Source organism: Carassius auratus, chromosome 18, assembly GCF_003368295.1.
Source record: "Carassius auratus strain Wakin chromosome 18, ASM336829v1, whole genome shotgun sequence".
Classification (NCBI taxonomy): Eukaryota; Metazoa; Chordata; class Actinopteri; order Cypriniformes; family Cyprinidae; genus Carassius; species Carassius auratus.
This window is the reverse complement of record NC_039260.1, coordinates 11,777,378-11,789,262: the sequence shown is the minus strand read 5'-3', so window position 1 is coordinate 11,789,262 and position 11,885 is coordinate 11,777,378. Positions and strand designations below refer to the sequence as shown.

General features: G+C 37.0%; 1 protein-coding gene across 5 annotated transcripts; it reads right to left on the bottom strand.

The window, feature by feature from the left end:
* Window positions 1-11: 11 nt before the first annotated feature.
* clasrp (CLK4-associating serine/arginine rich protein) lies at window positions 12-11,270 on the bottom strand. 5 transcript variants are annotated; one of them, XM_026287660.1, is made up of 21 exons: window positions 11,124-11,270; window positions 10,149-10,291; window positions 9,925-10,022; window positions 9,507-9,608; window positions 8,620-8,699; window positions 8,424-8,508; window positions 8,198-8,337; window positions 7,977-8,073; window positions 7,764-7,842; window positions 7,595-7,668; window positions 7,311-7,352; window positions 6,454-6,636; window positions 5,823-6,140; window positions 5,536-5,712; window positions 3,725-3,764; window positions 2,645-2,705; window positions 1,456-1,514; window positions 1,313-1,359; window positions 1,123-1,211; window positions 870-894; window positions 12-769 (listed from the first exon to the last, which is right to left on the bottom strand). In XM_026287660.1, the coding sequence occupies exons 2-21, from the start codon at window positions 10,245-10,247 to the stop codon at window positions 727-729; spliced, it is 1,938 nt and encodes a 645-aa protein (XP_026143445.1). In that variant the 5' UTR covers window positions 10,248-10,291; window positions 11,124-11,270; the 3' UTR covers window positions 12-726. The 5 variants fall into 5 exon arrangements, 3 of the variants coding, with proteins under 3 accessions (XP_026143445.1, XP_026143446.1, XP_026143447.1); XM_026287661.1 differs by having other exon boundaries at window positions 10,149-10,288; window positions 11,124-11,262; XR_003294322.1 differs by lacking the exon at window positions 1,123-1,211 and having other exon boundaries at window positions 3,721-3,764.
* Window positions 11,271-11,885: the final 615 nt, after the last annotated feature.

The window sequence follows — 11,885 nt, the reverse complement described above, 5'->3', positions numbered from 1 at the left end:
AAACAAGCCAGTTTTTTTTTCATTCATGATTAGATTTTTATTTCAATGTCAAAACCTGTGATCCTAATACAAGAAAGAACCACCAGCCATTTACACTGTCGAGTGAAAAAGAAAAAGCATTTTCTGTGGAAGAAATTTCATCACTCTTACATGAAGGGACTATATACAAACATGAGGTAAAATGGGTAGATGCTTTTAATCACTCTCACTCATCATGTTTATCTTCTATTAAACACGAAAGAAGACATTAGGCAGAATTATGTGTTTCCTGTCAGTCAGTTCTATGTGTTTATATCAACGTGAGGGTGAGTAAATGACAGAATTAGCATTTTTTAAGGTCATCTCTCTCTTTAATGTGGGTATAAGATACAAGGGAGATCATAAGGTTCATCCCACTTATGTCACCAAAATCAAGACAGATCGACTCCAAATAATCAGCAAAGCTTATTAGAATCCTAGCAGCTCAAAGCATTCCTGGCAACCCTGCTGTGTAATATCAAGAATGGGAGGCGAAATGTGTTTTCAGAGCACGAAGGTGTTAATTTTCACATTTTAGAAATGTTTACTTTCCATTGCATCCAGGTTAGAAGATGTAAAAGAGAAGCTGAAGTGAGTGAGATTCATATTTTTGATATTTTTTCCCAATCTTCTGAGTAAACTCTTGCCATCAAAGTCACCATTCTGTTTTGACGTCTTATGGCCTCGACTGTTTTATCAGCCGATTCTTCAGTACCGGTAGTGAGGACTCCGTGATTTTGAACGTGATCTCCTGTTGAGGAAGACAGTAGAAGTGTTTGAAATTAGCCAGAACAACAGTACGTTTAGATGAAATGGACAAGTGTGGCTGGTCCAGACTGGTTTCAGCATACCTTCTAGATGAGCTGTAGTCCCGACCTGTGGGGTGGTGAAGATTTATGATTAGAATCTTCTTCACAAGTAAGTTTTTGCATGCGTTACCACAGTGTATATCTATGGAATTCGATCACTACCAAAAAAAAAAAAAAAAAAAACTAAAAACAAACAATTCAATCCACAGAAAGACTCTTGCTTCAGTTCTTTCACAATGTGAATAAGAATACGACGCATCTCTTCTTTGGTGGGAGGCTCAGCAAATAAACTCACTGTATTTGGCATTGGGGGAGGGCGAGTGACTCTGACGTTCATACTGTCTCTCCCATTCATCTCTCTCTTTTTCCCGCCGTTCTCGCTCCCTACAAGACCAAACAATGACCAAACTGTATCCTCTTCTTTAAACCGAGAGGACAGTTCCCACATGAACATGCTGCACATGTATATACATGCTCGGACTCACTTCATGCGTATTTTCCGTGCCATTGCGCGAAGAACTCCTTCTCGTTCCTGCGATGGGAGGAGGAAATACATGAGCGTTAAAGTAAAAAACTACCTGGAATCAGTCCTCCTACCCACATACCAACTGTACACCCACACTTTTACCTGTCGCTTGTTCTCTTGTTGCTGGATCTTGGCTTGTGCTGCCTTCTTATCCGCCTTGGCTGATAAAGGTAAAAGCAGAAGGTGAGGCAGGGTCAACAGGCTTTTATTTTACACAACATATGCTGCTTAGAACAGTGGTATATACACTGCTGTTCAAAACTTTGGGGTCAGTAAAAAATACTTTACAAATTTCCAATTTATGACCAAAAGTGACATTAAAGACTTTTATAATTCTACAAAATAATAAAATTAAAAATAACTTTTGAACTTCCTATTAAATCAAAGAATCGTGAAAAAAAAGTATCGGTTAACACAAAAATATAAAGATTAACATTAAAATTATTAGTGAAATATTAAGTGTCACTCAAGACCATTTACTAAAGCGATTAAATCCTGGCTGCTGAAAATGCAGCTTTGCAATCACAGGAATACATTATATTTAAAAACACAAATATATTTAAAGTTTATATAATAGAAAACAACTGTTTAAAATTCAATAATTTCAAAATATTACTGTTTTATTGCATTTCGGTCAAATAAAGACGCAGCCTTGGCGAACATAAGAGATTACTTAAAAAAAAAAAACTAAGGCAAAGCTGAGCCGCCACAAGATCATTTAAAAGAGATCTTTTCCAGTCTTAAAAGTCACAAGATGCTTTAAAAATGATGCTGATTTGGTGCTCAAAAAACATTATCATTGTTGTAAACAGCTGTGCTGCTTAATATTTTTGAAGAAACTGAACTGCATTTTTTTTTTCAGGATTCAAAAGTAACAGTAAATGATATTCCTTTCCAAAAAAAAACAAAAAAAAAAAAAAAAAAACATACATGTACACACACACAGTATTCTTGACTTTGAACTTTTTGATCCACTTTAAATGTTGACTACTGTATATAAACAACAAAAAGGAAAAAAGACGTTTGAATAGCAATGTAAAAAAGATGCATTATTTTCTTTTGGAGACTTGCTGAAGATTGCATTCACCAGTGTTTTAAAATATTTATATTAAAAAAAGTGTGTTATTAAAGCTTTTGAGTGTTAACTGATGTCAAAGTTAAGAACCGACAGGAATAAGAATGCACAAGAAATGTCAAATTAAAAAAAATTCTACTAACTGATATGGCACCAATATCCTGTGCATGCCTAGAATAAACATTGAAAAAGATGGTTCCTGAGATAGTCCCTTACATTGCTTGTTTAGAGCCTTCTGCATACGGAGTTTGAGCTTCTCTTGTGGTGTCATCTTGGGCTGCAATGGACAAAGTGACTTTAGAAGAAGTACGATGAAAAAGTTTATGCAAAGAACAGCGGCTGACAACAAGGGATCTATTTTACTAGCTTAAACTTGTGTCATGTCATGCAGAAGGACGAGTGTTAACTACATACAGATCATTTACATGCTGCATGCTGAACTGCAGCAGACAGTCCTGTTTCACAGAAATGCCTGTGATGCTAATGTTAAAGATCTATTTGTAGGGGTATGGCAAAGTGCAAAGTGTGAACAGGCAATTGGAGGCAGCCAGCGCTGTCGACTCTTCTTCTCACCAGGTCAGGTACGTCAACTTGATGGAACAATTACAAAATGGCAGCTACTGTAGCCATTTCAGAAGGTGCTTCCTTGAAGCGGTTCAACCCTTACACACAAGGACGATCTGTATTGACTTATGCTGGTGTGTTTGTGTGTGCGAGTGACCGAAGTTGCTCTGCCTGTCTCGACAAGCCCAGTGCAGAAGCAACACCTGAGCTGTTTAACTGCTGAGCAAACCTGCTAAGAACCTTTATTCCTTTGAAGGTTTCCTTTCATCAGCTCACGTTCTTTCACAGGTGTCTCTCAACAACCCACCATTCAGATAATACATAGTAAGATAAATGTGAAGTACATGTATCATTTCCCTAAAGAGAAGACAAATCTATAGCACTTCCAAAGAGCACACAGAAATATCTGGGTCCTTTAGAGATAGAGTTGGTCACTTCCTGTCTCTTTCTTACAACAACAAAAAAAAAATAAAAAAATAAAAAAAAATAAAAAAGGCAAAAAGGTGAGTTGGATGAGCTCTTCAAAATACCACTGCATTCTGCAAATAGAGGGAAGCTGATCACCAAGTGGACAGCCAATCAGAACCACATTTCAAATGAGAACAAGGGCTCTTTGAAGAGTCAAGAGATGGGCAGGAGCCCCAGCCTGATTGTTAACTGCATCAGCCTGTCAGGGGTGAGGGAGGCGGAGTCTTTAGCAACAAATTCGAGATATATCAAATTCTTACTGACTTTGGCAGCTCCAGTCTCTTTACCACCCGGAGTTTCAGGCCTGTGGGGAGAAAAAGAAACAAATTTTTGGTCAGCAGTCACTTTTGAGGCATAGGACAGTAATATTAATGATAATTATAATACAAATCAATACTACTACTACTGCAAATACTACTAAAAATAATAACTATTTTACAGAAGTATAATTGCAATACTACTACTACTTAAACCTATAAATTCAACTGTATCATATTCAATCCACCAATTTCTAAGGCTACGTTCACAAGTGCAGGCAAATGTGGCCCACATTTTTTGGTGTTTAGCAATGCAACCACAGACTGAACAATCATTTCGGAATTCATGCAACTTTTACGTCACTTTAGATCAACATCTGTCACGATTCTGCACTCATGGCCTAATGGTAAGAGTCAAGACTTGTAACCTGAAAATTGTGGGTTCTGGTCTTAGGTCTGTCAGAAATTGAGGGAGGGAGGGGTGAATAACGGTCGCTATCTTCCACACTCAATACCACGAGTGAAGTGACACTCAAGCCCACCCGATAGAATATATCGCTAGGTGCCATTCATACAGAATGCGCTTTTGTGTTGACAAAGATGGGATGCAGGCAGTGGATCAGAAAAAATAAATAAAATTCAATATGGGGGTTGAACTTCTTTTAGTTTGAGCGCCGTGCTTTTAGAATGCCATTTCATGTACAAGATGCTGCAAGCATTTTGGTCAGTGCTCTGTCAGAACTCATAAGTATTACATTAACAACACTATATTCAATGCAAAACATGAAAGTTTGGATCATAAAAGTTTTAAAACTCTGCTCTTCTCTGTCACATCCTTATCTTTATTTTTCATATTGCCTGTGCAAAATTTTGCCGGCTTCTGTGGCAGATCACATGGCTAAATAAACACATAATCACTTACTTTATGTACTCCGTGTTTACTATAGTATAACAGCGTGCTGTGCAAATGTTGCCAAGTCCACAGTTTAGTTACTTCTCACTACTGTGGTGTTCTTTAACTCCGTGGGTTGAAGAGAACCCATAAACGGGATATTTACCCCCAGAGGGCGATTGAGGTAGTTTTGAGAAGCAATTGGGTGGAATTTGTTGTGAAAACCTGGAAACCCTGAGTGTATTGTTCATTTGCGCATGCATGTCAGTTCAGAACTGTGTTCTGTTCACACTGGAAATCTGATATTGGCCACATTTAAACCAAAAATGTGAACAGCTATAAAAATATAAATAAAAAAAAATTAATCGGATCTGAGCAAAAATCGGAATTGAGCACCACGCCCGCAGTGTGAAAATCTAAACGAAATAATCAAGATGATCAAACCTTTGCAGAAAAACCTGTTGGACAAAATCTACTACATGCCTTATGTCATCTGATAGTTTATACTTTTTATATTATATATATATATATATATATATATATAAAAATAAAAGTATAAGGCCTTTAAACAAAATTTTTATAAGCATCTCTCTTCAGGTCGAGCTTATGTAGTAAATATAAATATTTATCTAAATTGTAGTCGTTGGAAATTGTAATTGCACTAGGTCATATCCCATTCTCAGGGATTAAAGCATTCTCAAAACAAATGCAAAAACTGCCAAATGTCAAGTAACGTTTCATAACCTGCCAATGCCAATTTTACTTATTTAAAAAAAAAATATATTTTTGAAAAAGCAAGATTTTTTTTTCAAACTCATGGACTTTACATGGGTCACATTTCTCAGGTCGGAAAATTGCATCTGTGACTTTTTGATATCAAGGTGGTAAAGTGTATCTTTAGCACTTATAGGTGTGTTGCAACTTACTTTCTCAGTTTGTCTGCAGAAGCGGATGCAGGTGGAGCAGAATGGGAAGCAGGGGAAAGGCTGCGGCTTGCTGCAGGTGAGTGGGAGGGGCTCTGACTGACGCTCCCGCCCTTCCTGTATGCTGAGCTGCGACTCCGACGCCGGTAACGATCATCCGAATGAGAATGCGAGCGAGACCTGAATGAGAGAGTGATTCTTCCGATCAATTTCACTCAAGAAAACCCATATTTTTCTTTTAAAATCAAAGCATCTACAAGGGTTTGAATATCTTTAGCAAGATCTCTTGCCTGGTTCGTCTGCGGCTTGTGTACCGCCTCCCCCTGTCCCGGTCTCTGTCTCTTTCACGGTTTCGGTCTCTACCCCGATCTGTGGAACGAGACCTAGTCCTGTCGTATCGTCGCCTTGAACCAGCTCCTCCACTGCGTTGCCATGAACGGGAGTCAGACCGCCGGCGAGAACGAGATCGAGACCTGGAGTAACGGCTGTCCCGGTCCCTGCCCCCACGGGAACGACGACTCCGGCGGGAACGTGAGGATGAGCGTGAAGACCGATGCGAAGAGGAGCGGGAGGAAAAGGAAGAGTGGCTGGAGGAAGACCGTCTTCGGCTAAAAGAAAAACACAATGTGCTATGTCATTACGAGCAACTAATAAAAAAACAAGACAAGCCAAAGAGCTTCCATTTAATTATCCCATACCGTTTTTAACCCTGAATATGCCACAAACAATAATCATCAGGCTAAATAGGCAACTCAGACAATGGTTTGGTTGGTCTCTCAACGATTTCAAAATATCACCAATCATATAAGCTCAACCGGTGGCAGTTCTCTGGCTACATGCTTACACAGCTAAACACGCTTATGAATAAATGAAGAAAAAAGCCACTAAGGAGCCATAACGTAGAAAGGGGAAGTTACCGACCGGGAGCCCCTGCTATGACCTGCGGTGTTGGAGGAGGTGTGGCTTGACGCCGCTGCAGGTGGGGCTTGTACGGCTGAGGCTCCCTCATCCTCACTGCCCCCAAAGCTGGTGATGAAAGTGATCTTATCATTGCCTGGGGTTCGAGAACGAGAGCGTGACTCTGAACTGGAGTCCGACTCTGGCCTGAGACAAGAAAGAACGAAAACCTTAATAAGAAACATTACTATAAATAAATGATGCACACTACTGTTCCAAAGTTTGGGGACATTACTCCAATCTTTACAGCCACATGATCCTTCAGAAATCATTCTCATTTTGTGCTCCATAAACATTTCTTATTAGTATTAATGATGAAAACTTATGTTGCTGCTTAATATTTTCATTTAAAAATAAAATAAAAAATTACTTTGAAATAGAGATCTTTAGTAACATCATAAATATAATTTACCATTACTTGTAATCCGTTTATGACTCAAAAAACCTCACTGATCCCAAACCTTTGAAAAGTAATGTATGCAGTTGTATTAAGTTAAAGTATTTTAATTTAAAAAAATTTGGTTGTACTGTATTGTGCCTGTTCATTTTCCATTTTGACATTTAGATTACTTTTGCCATCCTCTAACACTCAAAACGAATCATTATAAACATGAATAAAAATAAAAAGTTTCCTTAAAAACTTAAAATTTTCAATTCATTTAGACAAAATTTTACTGACTTTAATTTTTTTTTTTTTAAAGGTATTGGTCATAAATTCAATATTGGGGCAACCTAAATTTAAAAGATTCTGGTGCTTAAGATTACATTATGTATACACCATTCAAAATGAATGTGCAGAGCAGCAATCCATGAACACTTACCGTTTGTAGGGATCGTATGTAGGACTGTCTCTTCTGGCATAGCTGTTTTTGAAATGTACATATTGAATTCAAATCAGTTAACCAATTTTCAATCAAAATAATCAGCAACATGCGTAACTGGTGCACATTATAAAATATACATACACTAAATTTTTATTGAGTAGTGGTCAGTGGAACCAAAAAAATAAACTAAAAGACACTACTAAGTTAGATTTTTATAAATGAGCAGAAAAAAACATCCCTGCTTATATTGGGAAATATGTAGCTGATATTGTATTGGTTACCTGGGTGGGCTGATCTGCCTGCCTTTCATATACTTCTCTCTAAACTCTCTTCGCTGTCTGCGAGACCGCCGGCCCTGATGGAAACAAAACAACATTATTATTACAAATACTAATAAATCAAACAAGCATCTTTAATGGAAGGCAGGACGTTAATAGGTTTCTGCCATACAGAGTACATGGCCTTCTCTGCCTCCAGTGCTTTTGCATGTTTAATGGCCTCCACTTCCTCCTTGTCCTTCTTCAACATCCTGCCAAAAAGACAGAATGGATTTGAACTACTTTATCACATTTGTAGAAAAAAATGCATTAATTTAGATCTTTAGGTCCAAATACACTCAAGCAGCGATTTTTAGTTAAAGAATGAGCGAGCGAGCGAACGAACCATACAAAGTCTCCATCTGCCATGCCGTAAGTGATGGCCATCTTGTTTATCTCCGTCACCTGCTCTGGATTCAGTTCATCTACATCCACCTCAACATCTACAAATTGGGAAAGCATTCACACACACCTTCTACATTCAAGTAAATCACATTTCTGAAGTGTTTTTACATACTAAAAATGAATTATCCTAACAGGAAGTGTTCAGAGTTTGAAGAAACGCACCAATGTCAGGGATGACTTCGTCTTCCTCAGACTCGCTGTTTTCAGAGTCATCCTCATTTCCCTTTTCCATCTGTTCATCTGCTTCGGTCACTGTGCTATCTTCATATGTGTAACCAATCTGAGCTTTCTTCTCAGCGAGTCTAATAGTGAGAAAATGATGATGTGATCCTTCTAACAATGTACTTTTAGCCACATATGTTTTATGTTCTGATGCACAAGTTCATACTTTTTCTTTTCATCCTCATTTGGTTTCTGTAGGCCACCGTAGAGCTCTTCCACATAGATTTGGTACAAACACTGCTCTTCAGAGACTATAACATGAAAAAAAAAAGTTTTTTGTGGATACTTCCAAATTTATAAATAACATTATAAGGGTCAAAACTGAATTGTATTAACAAAAAAAAAATGAAATAAAAACTTACTGTTTGCAAAGTCATTCTGCACCAGACCTCTGTAGCGCTCATAATTGCACTTCCTCTCTTCTGATTCCTGCTCTTGGGTGCTGTGACAGAAACAATGAACTCACTCAAAAATGCACAAACCACTTCAGCATAATTTTATAACTTCATTGAACCCCGTCGGTCATTTTCAACTGCACATTATTGTTTTGAATCGATTTGTATTATTTCATCAGAACAGTACAAAACTTGGTGACTTTAGTGGCACTTGCTATATGAAAGCAAAATAATGATTTGTCAGGAATAACCATCACCATAGTATATGAATGGTACATTTTTTTCCTCAAAGTAATCCTCAATCTTGTCTAAATATATATTCAAATTCTAAACCTACCAAAAATATGACTTTATATACCCTTTAAAGAATTTAGAAAACATACATCCCAATATCTATGGTATTAAATATGATTTTATTTAATTCTCTTACCTTATGGCGCCAATCTGTCTTCCATTCATTCGATTTTAAATGCATTTGCTCTGTTATAACTTTAATGATGTATCAATTGAACATTTGCATTTTTATTTATATTTATAATATAATTTATGTTAATATAAATAAATAGTGCAGAATTTAGAAATTAATATTGTCCAGCATGTTTTAAGTTCCCTTAAAACAGAAAATATTAGAAAATAAATATTACTGGACAAAATATGGAATATATAGTTATTTTAAAAGAAGTTTAGTGTTCCCTAAGTGAGAAATAGAGTTAAACTTAAAACCAGATGGGAAATTAAACCACACTATGCCACTGTTTTGAAAAGACTGCATCCTACCTATTTCTTTGCATAATCAAGATAATGTTTTTTTACCTTTAGATATATGGAAGATGCATTAAGGTCAGAATACTCACGTAGTGTTGAGGAGAGGTGGTGTATAGGTGGGAATGTAGTCCAGGTGTGCCCTGACATCAAACCTATCGATCATGTTGCTGGTATCTCCTTGCCAAGGCATCCTGTTAGGACAAAGGATGAAGATGTGACAGATTTCCAGATAAAAACCTTTATATGAGCTGTTATGTTGGTGTGTCTAAATCTAAAATCTAAATTGCTATTAAGTATTTGTGCAATTTCTCAAAATTGCAATGGCTGTGATTTTATTAATAATCATATGTGCTGTATGTCTCAGATTTAAGCTTTTACATTCCATCCAAAAATAAATTGAATGCTGCAATGTTTAAAATCAAGAAATGAACATTGCCAAAAGTATCAGTACTGCAGTTTTCCAAATTATTATTTCTCAAATCACTGATCCAAACGCTAGCTACATACATGTTGAGGGGACTCTCAGCTGCCAGGGCTACAGCTGAATCCAGGTGGATTTTGTACGCCCGGCCATGAACCTGCAGGAACTGGGCTGGATCCTTTTTCTACACAGAATGAGAGAAGTGTGATTGTTCATTTAAAATTTCTGTCCAGGACCAAGATTAAGCTGTGCTCAAAAAATAAAGACCAAAAGTGCAGTCAAGGTCACAGACTTTCATTTGTCAACTTACGATTTTCTCATAGAACTCTCTGCGTCTCTCTCCACGCCGCTTGTAGTCCACCATCATCCCGCGCAGTTTGCGCTCATGTTTGCGGGCCTCCTGCCACATGACGGCTCCGCTTGGGGTTGGGGTGCGTCGGGGCAGGGCTGCTGCTTTGGGACACAGAGGGCACAAATCATCCTAACCTAACCAACTAACACACTAGCTGTCACATATGGTGTCATTCTGAATTTGAGGTTTACAGAAAATACATTTCATCATGAGAAAACACATGCCAAATACATTATGTTAAAATATTTTATACTGTACAGATTTCCCCACTGCATGTAATATACTGCAGCAAATATACATTTAAAATATGACACTTGTGTCATGTGTCAATGTACAATACAATTAGCATATTGTTATTGAAACTAGTAAACTGTATTAACTGAACACCAAGTGTCCAAACACTCACAAGAAAAACTGTATAGCTTACAGATTAACTAACCTTAATAAAAAAAAAAAGTGTGACACTGTCAGTTTCTAAGTAAAAGAGGATTGCGTTTGCTACGAAAACAGCATCAGAACTGTATAAAAATGGTTGAAATGATTGACCTTTACATTGTAAGCGTGTAAAGGTCAAGTAATAATAATATCACATATTTATCTACACAGTAACAATATGAAGAAAAGTAACGTTGATATAGCCAAGTGGCTAAAGCCTCTCAGGCTAACTTCACATAACGTTACATGTCAATTCTGAAAATTATTCTTGTTATTTTGAACGCACATCAAAGACTATAAACTTCGTAGGTCGTGCAACTTTAATGCAGTCAATTTTTAAGATTCACATCTCACGTCACATTATATATTTATGTTACTATACGCTGGCGGAGCCGCTAACGCTAGCGTGCTAGCTGGCTATATTTTACAACAACTGACAATGAAGCGATACGACCGTCACCAAATATATTCTGCGACCTCTAGAATTAAATGAATTACCTGTTTATGTTTACAATATGTATAGTGTGAGTTTTCTTGATAGAAAACACAAACGTCGGTCAGCAAGTGGAAAAGGCCGCTGGTTTCCATGCACGCGCAAGCGCTCTCAGATCCTCGAGCTGAAGAAACATCTAGAGGGGCTGGTAGACTTGCATTGTGTAAGAATCTAAATCCTGCCATAGGAAGCGCACTCTGGCTTACAAACACTATAGGGTAAAGCAAATGTATGTACTTTATAGGCGTTTTAGACTGTTTGTGAGATATTTGAAACGTGCAAATAATATATATATATATGGATATTAATAAATTAGTTAGCTAATATGACTTATAATAACTGTGATCAGTCTGGTGGTTATCATATATAGGGTTTTTGTAGTAAAAAAGGGTTTTTGTCTCTGTTAAGCTGTAAGCAGTATATTACAGAAGATATTAGCGCTGTACAGGTAGCTAAACACTTTACAATAAGGTAGGGTTCCATAAGTTTAAGCATTAACTAACAATAATGAGCAATACATTGATAAAGTAGCTATTTTATCATGTTAAAATATAAAATATTGCTTGTTAGTCTCATTGTTAATATCTCATTCTTAACTTAGGTCCATTAAATAACATTAACAGATATAAGGTTTAATTTTAATAATGTAGGCCTATCAGTAAATGTTGGAAATAAGTATTTTTCATTGATAATTCATGTCGGCTAGTTAACTAATATTAACAAATGGAACTTTATTAGCCTATATAAAGTATAATGCCTACCACTAT